A 17,582-nucleotide genomic window follows, 5' to 3' on the forward strand; every position below is an offset into this window, starting at 1 on the left:
ATGAATTTTGCCAAAAAGTCAGAGAACTTGAATTCATATATTTACTAGTTATCGCTGTCATGGATACACTGCTACACTTAAAATCTCGTTGTTTTCTTTTCTTCCAGTTTAGCTCTAGCTATCGTTTCCATAACTTTCCAGTAACAGGTGTAACACTGATTATATTCTTTAATCATGCCTATCTATCCTGTTTATATCTGCCTTATAATTTATATTGTGGGTACTGGTTCCTGACTAAGAGAGACTGAAATATCCTTCCTTTGAATAACACCCCTCATTCCTTAAGTACACCTGGGAAAATCCTGGATGATTTACTGGTTGTAAACTACAGTATGCTACTCCTAGTTCAACCTCAGTGTCAATTATGCTGAAACTGCCTAATAATAGGTACCGGGGTTCTCTTCTTGCATGTTTTTATTCTGAGGTCTGAGTGCCTTCATTAGGTCAATGAGCTGTTAAGATAGGAGGCATTAACATGCTTTTCAGATCTCTGCTCTTTCAACATTAAAGGTTTTAAAAACTGCTGGACCATAAGAACTTAGAAACGGTTACAAATAAGAAGATGACTTTTGTCCCATCTAGTTCATTTAGTAGCTAGTAGATACTTTATCAATTTTTATGTTATGTTATGTTTTTGAAGAATGGGTGTCCTTCTAATGAGTCTGAACTCATCAGTTAACAGTACACCAATGTACACTCTGGCTCATTGCTTCCTAATTATTGTTCTCTCTTATTTGGAAAGTTGGTTTTCTGAATTAAAAGAATTTGAAACATGGTGGAACATTTTGGTCGTAACAAGTTGCACACCAAATTTTGGTGTAATTTTTTATCTCTGACTTGCCTCTAAACAGTACTTCAACCCACGGAAAGACCTGATGAAATTTCACTGTGAAAAAAATTGCAAATATGCAGTAAATCAGACAAGGAGCAAATACTTTTTCCAAGGCACTATATACGTAATAACTAGGGAAAGAAAATCAGAATTTGTAAGTTCTTTCACAAAAAGTGGCCTTATCCCACCAGCTCTGAGGTCCCACGAGGTCACATGCATAATTTTCAAACTCCTTAAAGCAAAGTGAATTAGCATCTCCCTGCAAAAAAAGCTGCTATGATGGAAGAGTTTTGCAAGGCAAAATTGAATGACCTGAGCACATATGGTCATGGTTATATACTGTACATGTGTACAGATGAGATAATTTGTGATGGAGTTAAAATTTGTATGTGTTTAAATTGCTGATATGATAAAAATAGAAAAGAAATGCAACTATTTTACTTATAATTCAAATAATGCAACTTTGAACAGATTTATAATTTATAATTTGTTTTTATACTGTATTTGAGAATGTCTGGAACCTTAGGGAGAAATGTGGCATGATTTTTTGAAAATTTATAAATCAGCTTTAAATTAATTGGGAAGGCCCTGAAATGGAAAAATTGCATGGGTAGTGTAATTATGTGGCAGTTACAGGAAGTGTTTACACTGATAATAGAAATGTTACGCAGTGTAAGTGGCTGATTTCACAGCTGGTTTGAATTTTACAGGGTGAGTTATAAAGCTTAGGCTCCCATTCACAGTAATCCTGTTCACCCAGCTGCTAGTGCGTAAACTGAGTAGGCAAAATCCTACTCACAAAGTTGGTCTTAAGAGGTTTCCTAATGGGAGCTTTATGAGGTGGTTGTTCAATGTTACATCACTCTGTTTGTGAAACACTGACACTGGTCAAGTCGAATAATAATTATATTCATAAAACATCAGCATTTTGAATCAGTGATTCTTGGGAAGACACAATACCCCCCACGATCTGACAAGGCAGCAAAGGGATCTCTTCACACATCTTTGTTTTTGTTGTTTTGAGATATATTGTATAAGTGAAACAAAGCATTTTAAATTCAATCTCTAGCTACGTTACTTTCTTGAGGAATGTCCAGCATTTTTAAATAAGCGTTTTTAGATTACCGATGTCTTAGTCTAAATCCAGACCCGGGGTTCTATCTGCATAGAGATTGTGAGTGAGTGTTTCCCATGTTCGAGTGGGTTTCTTCCAGCTGCTCTGGTTTCCTCCCACAGTCCAAAAACATACTGGCAGGCTAATTCGCTTCTGGGAAAACTGGCCCTGATATGAGTGCTTGTGCGTTTGTGCGTCTGTCTATGTCTCACCCAGGGTGTACCCAGCCTTGCATCTGTTGCTTGCCAGAATAGGCTGCGGCTTCCTCACGACCCTGAACTGCACTGCATGAAGCAGTTAAGAAAATGGATGGGTGGATAATGACAAACATGACTGAACAATAATCAGAAAGCTAAGACTTATCTTTGTTATAGTATAAAGCAATATTAATGAGTGAGATCTCACAGTGCGATTTTTCTGTGGAATAGGAGAGCACTTAACTATAAAGAAGGGAAAGAAGGGAAAGGCCAAAGGGAGAAGATGAATGAATATATTGTCCCACCCGTTGCTCTCTCCAGCGAAAGATCATTTGAGTCTGGGGGCTCATAATGGCTCTCTGCCCCTTCTCTTTTCTCCTCTTTGCAGCCAAGGTGAAGTCCAAGTGTGCGCCCACCTTCTTCGCCTGTGCCAATGGGGTGCACTGCATTATCGGACGTTTCCGCTGCAATGGGTTTGATGACTGTCCGGATGGCAGCGACGAGGAGAACTGCAGTGAGTGTTCTTGGGTGGAGCCCGTTTGTTGAACTAAGAAATGCTCCAATTGCCGCCATTACTCTCTGCCATGGATAGTGGGGATATCAGGGACCTTGCTATCCAGAAGGAGACCCTACATGTCTCCATCTCTATCCCTTAATAAAAAATTTCAGTTACTGAATTCTATATTTCTGTGTATAACTCTCTAAATCATTAACCATTTATGACAGTCCCCACTCTACATCAACATTCCCAGTGTAACTTTCTCAGTCTCAGTCTTTCTCCTAATGTTCCTGATGCCTGTGCCCAGTCGCCCTACATACCCACTGTCTTAATCCAAAAGTCACTTAATCGTTTTTTTCAAATGTGTGATAACCCATGGTAGCATCAACCAGTTCATACAATAGCATTGATGCTACCATGCATTAGATTATGCATTTCTTTTTTCTTCCAAGAAATAGATCACATTGGGGGAAACGGACTATTTACCTTTTGGAACAACTCCTCTTTTCAATCTTGCAGCAGCAAACCCACTTCTGTGCTCCACAGCACGGTTCCACTGCAGGAACGGGCGCTGTGTGGATCGTAGCTTCCTGTGCAATGGGCAGGACAACTGTCAGGACAACAGCGATGAGGAGCACTGCGAGAACACCTCAGGTAAGACCTGCTCACACACTGCCCTCGCGCTCAGGCTGAAACAAAGACACGGACTCTCAGCTGAAACTGGGAAGGCAAAGAGCTGTGGGTTTCAGGAACAGGCTGCCCAGCCAGTTGAAGGTTGAGGATCAAACTGCAGGCAAGAACTGTCAAGACAGACCTTTAGAGTCAATTAGCTACTAAACTAACACTTGATCAAGGTGGACCAAATGGCCTAAAAAAAAGTTTATTTCAAGCAATGTTTAAAATACTTTTATATTGGATGTTAAAGTTTGGCAATGGTAATTAGGGACACATTCTTTGTGTTAACATTTTTAATCTAATCACAGTACTGTATCTGGTAAAAGGACTTTCTTGGAAAGTTCCTCATACAAGTTTAAAAACTGACAGGGTGGCTCAGAAGCCTTCGGGAGCTTCGAACAGACCAGCATCTTAAGCCTCCCAGCTGTCAAAAAGGAATTAAATTAAAATTCAGTATTTCACAAAGGTTTGAGAAACTAGCACGGTTTCTATTCAGTAGAAAGGAGGGTACAGATCATATTAAAAACCCTGTTAACTTACCCAAGACTACCTTGCCTGCTTATCCAATAGTGTAACATTCTCAGGTAAATAGGTCTGATCTATTAGATAGGTCTGATGGACTGTCAAGTCCATTTTATTTGTTTAATTTTTTTTCAACAACTGGAGAATTTCATATACAAAGCGCAGCTATTAATAATGTATTCATTATAATATACTATATATGGATGATATGAATATGAAGGATCAGCTGCTCAATGTTTTGTCTTTTATCCAAATAAAAAAGCAGGAAAGCTTTGAGGCAGTACTGTGAGGTTCCAAGCCTAAAAATAAAAGTTAGAACTCATTTTATGAAGTGAAAATCTTCAGTGACCTTGCTGTCACACAAGAGATGAAAGCTCTTTACTCAGGGAATCATTTTTAACTAACAGAAACGTATTTTATCATTTGTTTTTCAACCACTGTGAGCTTGTATGGTCTAGTAGAAAACAGCAATTTTGTAAACACGGGGAAGATTTATGTAATACTGATTTTACATCATGATCAGATTGCTCAATAAATGAGCAGTACATTCCTGTCGTATGTAATACCTGCCTGATAAGGCACTCCAATATGGCTGTTCTAGGATATCAGCATTCGTTTAGGGGCATTTGAAAAGACATTGCTGCTGAAGAGATACCAAAAAGAAAAGTGACCAAATCTTGGTCTGAAAAATATGTCTGGTATCGGTGTAGTTAATCTTGAAATTTGGATTCTTTTCAGGTATTATTAAAAATTCTGAAAGTCACTGAGAATTAACAAAAATACCTACTTTCAAGGGTAGACAGCTAAAGAAATAAATGAAGTCCAGGCGCATTGAGGAGAAAAAACAGGAAATATTTCTTCAAACAAGAAGTTTTGTTTGATACACAAGGTGTTTGATACAGGTGGGTAGCTGCGTCAGCATGCGTAGGCTGCAAAGGAACAAGTAATAGGTTTATTCCATGCTGAAAAAAAGAAGAAAGAGAACACAACGTTTCGGCCGTGGAGCCTTCTTCAGGTGTGAGCCTGTGTTTCTTCAGGTGTTAGGGTCTGTGTTTGATACAGACTGCCCTGCCATGCTGTTACAGGTAACACTCTGGGATGCTCTGAGAAAATGTTTGGTGAGATTTTTAAATGAATGATTTGCAAGCATTTTCACCCAAGTATTTTTATTAAGGTTTTTCCTGTTTCAGTAATACCCACTTGTAACTTGTACGTTCCTGATATCTGAATTCTAAGATGTTTATCCATTTGTTAGTAATATCAGTTTTGCTTGTGCCACCTACTAATTGTCTTCCGATGTGTCTCAATGGCAGCATAAGGTACAGTATGTCAGCCCTGCGCTGGTAGATACCACACAGCCCATCATGCAACTGCGGTGCCACTTTGAATCATAGTCACTATCAATGTGAATGAGTTCCATCTCCAAAGCCAATCTTTCAGAGCCAGGGCAGCAGAGCACTGCCAGAGTAGGACATCTGGAAGCTTACAGGGAGTTTATATGAGTGGCAAGTGAATTTTTACACTATTTTGTGTATAAAGGAAATGAGGCATATCAAACAATAATATTTCACAATCTACAAGTGCTTGGGGACTATATTACAGTACATATTCTGGTGTTTGCAGTTCTTCAGCTTTTGAACCAATTGGTTGAGCCAGTTAAAGTTGTGAGCTGTGGTTACATAATGGAACAGGATTTATAAACCATTTCTCTGTTAGGAAACTGTATTCAAACCTTATTTATTCATAAAAGAAGCTGATGGCTATGAACATACTTTCAATGGACTGTTGTCCAAAATAACAGACCACGAAACATTTCATAATAAATAAAATACAGAATTATATTTAAATAAAAGAATTGACAGAGTCTTCTGTAAGCTCATGCACAGAGCAAGAAGGCTTAGGCCTAATTTTGAAAAGCAATGGAGTTTTAAGGCCACGCTACTTTTTTCACAAGGATTAAGCTTAAAACAGCAGCATATTTTCAGTGTTTCACGCTCATAAATTGCACGACAGAAAATCCATCGGAGATTGCAGATGTTATCTCATTAAATTTGACTTGTGCTTCTGGAATGCCTAGAACTCAAAGAATCGATTTGAACATGCACCCTTCAGTTTCACTGTGTTTGAAGCGTGTGTGGCAATGCAGAAGGTTAATCAGAAGCAGATCGAAAATGTTATTTATACATACACTCTTTCAATCTGTGCAGCTCTAACTGCCATATAGCTGCCGGCAGTGCCTGAGAACATTAGCCTTTGGTTTGTGTTCCAAATGCTACTCTCTTGAGAGCAGGCCAACTCTTTGAGCTCTGTGATGTCCCTATAGATCTAACCCACACTGTAGCCATGGAGACTGTGGTCAAATGGTATCCTGCTGTTAACAACTTCAAAGAAATTCCTCTCTGGACAAAAGGCCTACTGTTTTGAGTTCCCTGTGCAGTTTTGCCACATTAAGTACCTCACTAGAGAGGGAACCACTGGACAGAAAACAAAATGTAACAATTTTCTAAAAATCTCATTTAAATCTAATTTTAAAGGATTCTCCAAATATAGGAGATTGGAATCTCACTTTTGTGGTATACAATAGCACCCAGATATGCTTTTGTCTGTGCTCCTGACTAGAAGTGTAAAATCCAAAAATTAATTACCCAAGTAGGAATGAAATTTCTTGGATTATCTTTGTTAGAAAAATACAGCCTGCATATAGTACAGTACAGTAGCTACCCTGGAAGAATAGAGATGTCATAAATGAATTACATTTCTGAATAAACTGCAGCTAAGCTCTCTCCTTGGTTAAACCAAAGGACTAATAACACAGAGGAGAACAAGTATTGTCAGGTAAACGGCTGTCACTTTTAAACATCCCAGAAATTTAATTTGAGCACAGCTTCAGAGGAACAGGAGGGGAAGTGAGAGAGATTGGAACGAGACAGTCTCCCAGGACTGCCAGAGGAATTGCAGGCTTGATAAGGGAAAGTAATTGGAAGTTGGCTACAGAGATCTGAGGGCCGTGTACAGTACACATTGGAGGAAGTGCCAGTGCCACTGAAAATAAATGTAGGACATGTTTAGGAAGAGGAAGAGAAAGGAAAGCAGAGGAAGAAATATTGATGGTTGATCCCTGCCCTGTTATCTGCCTGGGGCATTTATTCAATAATCATTATTCTTTTAGTCATTGGTCTAAAAAAGCCCTTGGTCTTTGTCATTCCACAAAGAGCAAATCAAACTATGGATCAATCAGAAACTTTCAGCACATGTACCATCCAAGACTCAAACTGTGTTCACCTGCCAGGACAGAAAACAAGAAACCTAACTGGTGTTTATGTGATGTATATGCAATACAACACTGGATAGTAATCCTTACTTCATTTTGCAATTAATAAAGTAAATTTACTTTAAAGCAAGTAGTAAAGAAAATTTACTGATTTCGTCCCTATTCCTCAGGTTGATTATGTCTGTGGATATACTAATAGTAATTTCCTTTAAAAAGGTTCATGAATAGTTATCTGTGCTTTCCTGTGTTGGGGTTGGGAGATAAGAGAGTCCATGATGACCACTGGCAGCCAGGAAGGCACCAGAAGATTGGAAGGACAATTTGTTTTTGTAGTCCAAACAATATTTCAAATATGTAAAAAAATAAAAGAAAAAACTTACACTGATATAGGAATTAACAGTACTTTGGGGGAAACAGTTTAAATGGTATGCTGTTCTGGGCTTTTATCTTATCTTACAATTGTCTTTTTCCCTCTGCGCTGCTGCATCTGTACACCAGACTTCCTCTTCACTGAAGCCAGGGACCCAGCTTACCGGGTAGCTGCTTACTTATTCTCACTAAGCAACTCTTTTTGTCCATATAGCTGTGTGGACATTAGAATAGAATTGTTTCTTTATACAAGGTGTATTTCAGACAAGATGGCCTTGTCTAGACCACATTTGCCACAGAGCTGCTTCTGGGTTCACCCCTCCTAACTGGTCAGGTGGCTGAACTGCTGCCCTGAGCTACCGGATCAGTTGTAAGAAGTCAATTGGTCAGGTGATCGTTTAAAACAGGACGTGGAGGCTTTCTGGGTCAGTCAGTTCGTGATATGTGCTGTCTGGGTGACAGAAAGCAGTCCGACCGTGGAATTGTGGACCCGACGAATGTGTGAGTTTTGTGAAATTGAAACTGTGAGTTTTGAGTATAATGGATTTTGAAAAAGGGAAAGACTTCTATTCTTAGGAGAGTATTCTGTGAAGAGTCTCAGGAAGTGTTTTGTGGTGAAGAGTCGTTTCGTTTTGAGGCTGGTAAACGGCTTAGCCCTGCAGCATAATAGTTGGGTACTTGAAGAAATCTAGTCGGGAGCTCGAGAAGGAGTTAGGCTTTTGTTTGGTGTATTTTTAGGTTTCCCTCGTCATAAATAAAAGAGCACTGTTTTTTTAACCTCACGGCAGTATGTGTGGTCTGTTGTGCTGGATCTGCCTATTTAATAGATCCCATTACGCATGCCCAGGGGTGTGTCACAAAGGGTAACGGTTTTAATCAATCTGATCTTGGGATCCAACACATTACCCATAGCAAAACAAATCACTAATCGTCTAATAATGGCGTGAAAGTGAAGATAATTCCATCTCGGTGTGTTTAGAGGCAGATGTGAAACGTTTTCTGACACACACGAGACTCTCTAAGGAGCTTTGATTACAGTTGGTGACTGAAGTCAAGCATTTCAATTATAGCTCTCTCCGGCTCTTCAAAATCAAGATAATCCTGAGGGACAGTGCCTTCTGGAGTGGAGAGGGGAATGGAGGTTCTTGTAATTACATGTCACAGCAGGCCCTTTCCCCCTCCTTTTAGAGCAGACCCCTCTATTTCTAGTTTTAAGGAAGGTTTATCAGCATCCAATCTGTCATGCAAATGTCACCCGTTGAGTCATTCAGCGCTTCAGGAATTGCAAAACTCACTTTAATAATTTATGAAGCAGCTAACGAGGATTTGATTGTTTTCACTCAGTGTGTGCAGCTATTTTAAGAACTGCTTTTGGCCCAGTCCAAAGCAATTTAGAACACTCTGTGAAGAATATTAGAATTTCATATTGCACTAAGAGCTTAATTATGGGAAATGCTGCTTTGCATTGCTGTAGTTCCTGAGTCAATTTATACAGTAGAGGCACCTTCAGTATAGATTGAAGAGAAAGCATTCGGTATTATAGGTTCATTTTTTCTTACATCTTTGACTAATTCCTGCCTACAGTATAAAAATATTAAGAGTGTTATGAAAATACTGGGCTTAGTTCTCTATCAGTAATGGTATGTTTACAGTAGAGAGTTACATTTAGCTAATGTCAGCTTTTTCACTTGTATTTCCCAGCTCAAAGCATTAGCCAGTGCCGTAATGAGCTGTCATTTCTTATTATAGAAGAAGTATGTTTTTATGTGATTCCCTCTTTGTCCTTTCTGCTTCTGTTGTGCTCCCACTTATGGGCCCAGATGCTCAGAATTCTTTAGAAGATGAAGAGTTGCACTATGTTGATGAATGTTTTCTCTGAATTTCACCAGGCCAGGTTGTCAACTTATCATACAGAAATAATGCAGTTTTGCCCTCTAGGGTACAGAGATAGAAGGAAGGGTCTAGTTAACCTAGTTAAAATGGGAATATAAAGGGGAAAAACTAATGACATCCACAAACTATTTGGAGACATGGTTCTAGGACTCTGTGGGAAAGGTACTCTGTCATTATTTTATTTACTACAGTGCATGGTCCAGATTTCATGAGGTTGACACACGCTGGCTTCAAGCATAGATTCATCATGAGATGGCACACAAAGGGCTCAATGCCAGGAGGATTCGTTTCAGCCGTCCTTTGCTCTTTTGGAAACAGTGACCCCTATTTCGTGGGTGACATCGTTCAAGGACACAGCACTCGATCAGACTTGAGTTGCCTGTGAGCTCCTGCACGGATTGTAGTGTCAAAGGACGAGGGGCTGAATGAGTGGGCAGGTCGAAGGAGCCTGTCCCGGGCACAGGAGTCGTTGCTGATCCAAGAGGTAAAGACATTCAGAGAGTGTCTAAGTGTTTATTTAGTAATAATAAAACTGCTGATTCAAAATGTAACAGTAAAAGTATCTGCTTGAAATGCAAGCTGGGCTCTGCAGTCTAGACATTACTGATTCAGATCTGGGCAATTTCATACTCTGACTGTCAGCAAGATTCCCTAGTCAGCTACAAGGTAGCATCCACTCAGTCTGACTGTAGGAGTGCTCTCTGTGCAGGTCCCAACCAGCAGGGACCACTAAAAGAACACTATAATACAAAATCAGCAGAAAGGCCAAATTCAGAGGTCGGATAGGCAATCCAAAAGAAATAAAACACAGGAAGCAGGGGAAATGAAGCTTGGAGCAACCAGGAGAAAATGAGAGGAAAACAAGACCACGAAGATACGCAAGGCCTGAAACAGAACCGGAGTACAAAATAAGAAGCAAGGTCAGGAAAAACCAAGTAAGTAAGGTCAAGAGCTTAAACCAGAGGTATACAAGACTGAGCTCTAAAGGGAATAAGACCACAGTTTATATAGAGCTGAGGAAGGGAGGAGTGGAGCCTTAGATACACTGGTAAGTCCGTGACTGGCTAAACCTTAATACAGCCATCTGCGTGGTCTGTGCCTCTGCTGCGCAGCTCTTCCAGCAGCCAGTGCTGGAGGTGCCCTCTGGTGGTGAGGAGGTGGAACTGTAACACTGACCAGCACTTGTGAGCTTACAGTTATCAAGGAGCTCTGCATCTCCTGTGGGTTTATTATGATACCTTATCTTTGTCATTGGTGCTGTGGGCTTGCTGTCAAAGTAGAGGCAGGTTGCCAGACAGTGTTAATCTCAGAGAATATGTGTGTTGTCATCATTCAGCCCATCCAAATGTGGGTTGTAGGCAAGCCAAAGATGATTTACAGTACAGTTGTCAATAGGAGGCTGGGATTAAATTGATAATGTCATGAAAATGCAGCATTTTAAAAACTTGAAGTTGCATGAAATTATGGGATTGAAGGAGTTCAAGTAGGTGGCTGCGTCAGCATGCACTGGCTGCAAAGGCACAGGTAACTGACACACCTCAAGAAGCTCCATGGCCGAAACATTGCATCTCTCTTCTTTTCCTTTTAGCATTGAATAAACCTTTACTTGTTCCTTTGAAATGATCGGATTATTCAATTATTTTTAATTTCTTTCTATTTAAAATTAGATTTTGCAGATTAGAATGAATGAGACGATTATCACTTAAAACATAAGCAAGAAACAAGACAAACTGACTCATCTGGATTCATTGGTCTAGATGCTCTTTTCTACATCACTGCAATCTTTAGGAACAGTTCATCGGGTGTGTGAATATATTATGAAGCTACATGGCCTTACTGTTAGTTCCTTTACATACTGAAATCCCTTAGGGAGTGAATGTTGTTTCAAAATAGTCTTTCTGCTGGCAGCTGTAATGAAATATGTATATATTAAAGTAATAGTAAAAATGTATTCTATCTCCAAATCAAAATACGGATAACATCCTAAATTCAATAATGAAAACAGAGAAAGTGGGTCTTGTGGTTTCTTGGTTTCCCTGGCAACATGATGGAGCAGTGAGCAGTCAAACAAATGTTTATTTTCAACAGTGATTTACAGAGTAATGCATATACTTCTACTTACATATTATTTACATATACTGTGTACTTCTGTTTGCATATTGTTTACCAAGACTGAGTCTCTGAGTCCAAGTCATCTACTGTTTCAAAGCCACCCTTCCTAGGTAAGGAACTAGGTATGGTCAACCCTACACCTTTGTTAAAAGGTGATCGTCATGGACCAGCCCTATCTTATTGTTTCCTTGTCGTGGCTCCAGCAGTCTCTATCTAGTTTACTTCCCCCTTCAAGGGAAGAGATTCATCATGTGTGGCTAGGGCTGGTGAAATCCTGCTTTCCTCTTTCTGGCTCACCACAACTGACCTCTTTACAAACTGCATAGCTCTTGAGACAAAGCAAAGCCAAGGAGGCCTGATGGAGCAGTCTAACTCAAGCCACCAATGTCCTCATTGTTTCCTGGCCTGCACTGGATAAATATACTGAATGTTAAACTCAATGTGTTATAATCGATACTGGTATATCCAGTATTCTGAAGTAGTTCAGGTGGGTAATGCATCAGCATGCCTAGGCTACAAAGGAACAAGTAATAGGTTTATTCTAGGAGACCGCTTCAGAGAACATGTTAGGGCTGTGAAGATTCAAGCCCATAGTTTCTCATTTCATCTCTGACGGCCACGATCACACTGATCTCTCTGTCTGCGTTCTCAAAGAAGGGTTTCTTCACTCCCATAGCAGAAAGACATCAGAAACAAAAATTATCCTGAAACTTGGTTCACACCTTACCCTTCTCTCACTGACAGACTTGTTTTCATGTCATCTTCTCTATTTTCATGCAGGTTTCGACTTCACCCCTCTCTTCACCTCTCCCCACTTCGCACCACCTGAGTGGCCTCTCTGCCTCTCCACTGCTCCCACCCTCCTCCACTCTCCCAGCTTTTCTTCTCCTGTGCTATTTAATCTTTGCTGACTGCCCTATCTTTCTCACACCCGAAGAAGACTTCACAGCCGAAACATTGTGATTTCTTTCTTCTCTTTTCAGCATGGAATAAACCTCTATTACTTGTTCCTATCTAGTATTCTGCCAGCATATAGCTATATACACAGTATATAAGAAGGAACAGAGAAGTATTTGTTAGAAGAGACTTACTACTCAGAGTAGTGGTATTTTTTAAAAACAAGCAGTCATTATGAGTTCCACAGTGGATATTAGTTTGCCCTTGTCGCCTAGTCGCCTGATAACTTTGACTATAAGCACAATGCAGAATTAGAAATTTGCCTTTCTGATTATAGGAATTAATGGGTATTATCTGCTTAATAACTTTAAGATTAATAAAAAAATCCATTGTATTTCATTTAAATTAATTCATATTGTAACTTTTAGCTATTTTCTTGTAATCACAATATACTGTATAATAAGGGCTATGGAAGTGTAATAAATTAAGAAAATAACTTAAATAACAAAAAATAACTAAAGATTTTAAACATGTGAAGCTGAAAAAATGATAAAGAAGATATTGAAAACAATGAAAATGGTCCCACAGAAGTTAGCCTAATCAATATTTGTTTATACATACTGTATACTTTGTGTTTAGGAAAAATTAAAAATCCTGCCCTGCCTTGAAATGTTTTAGAACTTGTTTGGACATATGGTGGGTGACATTGTCTGGGATCTCTCCAAGAGAGAACTGCTTTGCCTTGATCTGAAATAAATGAACATCTTCCGCTAGGAAGATCACAAGTTATTGAGATGAACAACAGCTTTTAGTATGGAATGTAGCATTATTTTGCAGCAAATGTCTAATTCCGTACACCAAATTAAGGGAGGCTACAGAGTTATACCTGCTCTACCTCTTGTGGAAAAACATTTTGCTATTTCCCTAGATAAATTAATATAATAATTGTCCTGAAAAATTGTGTTGCTTTTTTTGAATATTCTGTTTTTCTTTCCAAAGGATCCGAAAGCACCTTACTTAAAGGAAGTGACCCACCTTAATCACTGAAATGCTGCTCCCACCAGGATGGCAGGTTGCACCATCTTAAATTAACAACAGATCACAAGGAGATGATCATACAAACTCCACAAAGATAGCAGCCCAGGAGTTGAACCCAGGGCTCAGAGCTGCGAGCTGTGTGTACTTTATGTGCTACCCAAATAAAGTCAATTTATATTATAAATCTTTCTAATACAGAAAAAATCCTGTATTTTTTTTAGTTCCGTGCCTGTGCAGTGCAGAGTGAAAACGATGTTCATAATTTACACTGAGTGGATCCTTAATGACAGTAAAGAGAATAATTGCCAACAGGCTTTTTCGCCTCTAAATTCACCCACCCCACAATATGCAGTAACTTGTCACGCACAATTCTAATTTAAGCAGTATTTCTCAAATCTGTCCATTCCCTCCCCACCACTACACATTCTAAATGTATCCCCCACCTAATCATCCATTTCAATATGAACATTCTGTACATCACTTTCTTCTTCTAATATTTCCTTGTTTATTTTTAAAGACAATGCAAGAGTAACTGGTACTGATCTAAATTATTCCTGGCAGTGTTATTTATTGGTAATAAAAGTAGTGTACATCAATATTTTTCCTTGTTTACAGTTTTACATTTGTAAGCAAAATGACTCAATTCTCTTTTGCTGCAGTAATCAAACTGGATTTCAATTTTTTGTTGTTACGTGACCCTGTTTGAGATGCGCATACAATAATATTTTTTATGAAAGACATCTGACTGAATTGGAGACATATATTTTTGTTATGGACATTTTTTTTATGCAGAATATTTTCTGCGCATATCTTAAGCTGAAAGACCCACACCCCTTCTATTAATTGGCAATGTGTTAGTGACCATCTACTGCTCATCTACTATCATGTCAGTACACCATTCCATATACTAGCAACTAGTCTCCCATCCTCAAATTAATCCAAGCCAGCCTTGCGTAGCTTCTAATTTCTGACGAAAACAGGCTGGAAGGTGATGAAACCAGATGGCAACTACCTGTCCATTCCTGGTTAAACTCTACAACACTAACTGTGCACTGTATGGATTTTCAAAATCTTTTAAACTTCAGACTTTATGACCACTGCCCTAAAATATTATGCAGGATATGAAAACTTAAATTTGTAAATACAATTAAAAGTAAGGTTTACTTCTCTTCAGCAAAACTTGACTGTCCAGTCATACTGTAAGTAATTTTAAAATCAATATTGAAATGAAATCTGAAATCACACAATCAATTAATCTGTTGTCACATTTTAAAAAAGTGCAGAGCATCTCACACCCTCTGGGTAGGTACTGTTGCAGAACCTGGTAGTCTTGGTCTTGACAGACCTGAGCCAAATAGCAGAGGGGAGAGAAGTAGACAGAGGTTGGGCAGGATAGGAAGGATCAGAGAGGATCTTAAGAGCTTTGCATTCTGTTCTAGAGAAATAGAGTCCACAGAGGGAAGCTGGCATCCAACAGGTTTGGAGGCTATATATATTACTCTCTCTGATTCGTGGACAGAAGTGTCACCATACCACACAGCAATGGTGAAGGTCAAGACACGACCAGTGACACATCTGTAGAAGAGGGTAATTGGTTCCTGTGACACTCTAAACTTCTTTAAGTGTCTCAGAACAGCCTCTGGCGAGCTTTCTTGGCCCTAATGGATGGGTTGATGTATAGTGGTGAGAGTGCGCCATTATTTTGCCTAAAGTCCATCACAGGTTCTTTTGTGTTACTGACAATTAGTTCCAGGTTGTTCAGGCTACACCATTCAACTAATTCAGCAACTTCATTCCTGTATGCTGACTCGTCGTTGTTTGTGTGAGAGTAGTATCATCAGTGAACTTGGAACTTTTTGACTGAATCTGAATGTAGTCATTTGTGTACAGAGAGTAAAGGAGAGGTGATAAGACAGAACCCTGAAGTGCCGCTGTGCTCAGGGTGAGAGACTTAGAGATGGTGTCCTTCGGCTTCACCAGGTGCTTCCTATTAGAAATAACAGTCTGATTGATACCCATCTCTGCTAGCGTATCAAAAAGCTTGGTAGGGATGATTGTGCTTAAAGCAGAACTATAATCAATAAAGAGGATCTGGGCATTTGTGCTGGGTGTTTCCAGATATTGAAATATATCATGCAGCCCCAGGAGACTGCATCATTCACTGACCAGTTTGCTCTATAGACAAACTGGCATTGGTCCAAGTGCATAATAGTCAGGAAACTGGCAATGAATCACTTGAAAATGATCATGGTAACAGACCTCAGGGCTACTGGTCTATAATCATTGAGGCAGCTCACAATGGATTTCTTAGGTAGAATGAACATGTCCAAACAGTAGCAAAAGAAATGTCACACATGAGAGCAGGCAATCTGGTCTATTACATCTGTCGTTCTGATTTCCTACTTTGTAATTTATTAATCCACTAATTTCATCCATCCATTTTGTGATGATTACCAAATGTGCAAATGTGCTCTTTCATGTTTCAGTGATTCATTTTTAATAGTTAACCCTACTCTAAGTGGAAGCATTTCTCACTCCAACAAAACCTATAAATATTCTAGCGAAATGTCTCCATCCTCTATAAAACTATTTGGGTTACACTTTCAAGAGTAGTAACCCTCCTTAGACGTTTCACGTTTTATTGTGCTACAATATAGAATCATAATGTATTTAATTGTGAGTTTACACAAACCCTCTATAATGTCAAAGTGAAAACAAAATTCTAAAGATCCTCCTAAATGTCTTATAAATGGGAAAACAGAAAATAAGTAATTGCTAAATATGCACCCCTTTGCTATGCAATGCCTTGCGCATGCTTTTCCTATCAATATTTTTATTGCAAAGTCACATGCTCAAACAGAATTGTTTTAAAGACAAATTAGTTATCAGTCAGCAAATATCTTAAAGAAATTCAAAAACTGAAGTAAGTGGGTTTAATTCAGTTTAATTCAATTCATGTCAAGACAATTTTATTGTCCCATTTGGGGAAATTCATTTTACAGGACACTCCTAACATAATAACACAAGGACAGACAATGCTTGCATAAATATACAGAGCTCACTAATTAATATTTGGTGGAGCCACCTTTTGCTCCAGTCTTTCGCAATCGGTGTCTATCAGCTTTGCACACTGGTTAGAAGTGATGATCACCCATTCCTTTGGGAGATTTGCTCCAGCCCATTCAGTTTTATTGGACAGCGATTGTGGGCCACAATTTATAAAATGGTGCCACAGATTCTCCATGGGGTTGAGGTCAGGACTTGAGGTCAGACTGTGGTTTTTATCCAGTAAATATGACTCCACTTTAATGGTGAACAGGCAGGGGCCAATGGTAAGGCAATTATATCCTCATTAGGGCAATTTCTTCCACCTGTAAACCTAGAGCTACCAGAGCACAGGGTAGTCTAAATACTTTCTATTATGTCACAGGTGCATTAATTCAGGTTTAAAAGACTGGATTTGCTTCAGAATTTGTATCTGTTGCACCTGTTAATACAATGGCAAATACTGTATAATTGCTATTCTACTGTTAATCACCTAATATTGTGAGTTAGACATGTGTATTGACCCAGTGATGTGGTTGGGTGTACAGTATTACTAAACAAGTATATTCTTAGCATTTTCACAATGAAAAAAAAAAGCTGCTGTCTTGATTTGGCTATGTTTCATTACATTTGTGTGGTTGCAAACCCACGCAGAAAAAAATTATTTGTAATGCATTTGTTGGCTATGATTTTTTAGATAGGAAGATCCCGATTCTTGATTTTGAATCTTCTTTACTTCCCACCTGATAGCAGATACTGCAAATATGAGAATTACCTAACAGTAGGAAATATTTGACAAAAAGACCATGGGCCATTAGAATAACCAGTTTCAGGGTCAGTTTACATGAACAAGACACATCTCACGCAATTTAATGCCAAACAACTTTTTTGCCTACTACAAATTTGGAAATATTGGTTTTATAATCATTATTTCAATTTGATTAAAATAAATTAATATCTCATTGAATTCTAAAATGTGCAGAAAACTTTTGAGGAAAAACAACCCAAGGAGAGAAATACCTAGGTTGCTTTTGGATATGCCTGGGAACTTTTCAACTTTAACGTAAATGGCAGTTCAAATTAGCATTCATTCACAGTACACAAGAAAAAAAGTTAAA

At 38.9% G+C, this 17,582-nt stretch overlaps 1 protein-coding gene across 4 annotated transcripts in view; it reads left to right on the forward strand.

Moving 5' to 3' along the window:
* ldlrad3 (low density lipoprotein receptor class A domain containing 3) overlaps positions 1 to 17,582 on the forward strand; it is a 78,449-nt gene that overhangs the window by 38,532 nt on the left and 22,335 nt on the right. For 3 of the 4 annotated variants that reach the window (XR_015928196.1, XM_088611686.1, XM_088611684.1), the window contains exons 3-4: positions 2,532 to 2,657; positions 3,162 to 3,296. Coding sequence is in view for 3 of the 4 variants with exons in the window: in XM_088611686.1 (XP_088467812.1) it covers positions 2,532 to 2,657; positions 3,162 to 3,296 (261 nt within the window). In the remaining variant the exon portion in view is untranslated. The remainder of the gene's footprint in view (positions 1 to 2,531; positions 2,658 to 3,161; positions 3,297 to 17,582) is intronic. The other variant, XM_088611685.1, reaches the window with a different exon arrangement.

Source organism: Lepisosteus platostomus, chromosome 18 (genome assembly GCF_059453375.1).
Source record: "Lepisosteus platostomus isolate fLepPlt1 chromosome 18, fLepPlt1.hap1, whole genome shotgun sequence".
In the NCBI taxonomy this organism is placed as follows: domain Eukaryota; kingdom Metazoa; phylum Chordata; class Actinopteri; order Semionotiformes; family Lepisosteidae; genus Lepisosteus; species Lepisosteus platostomus.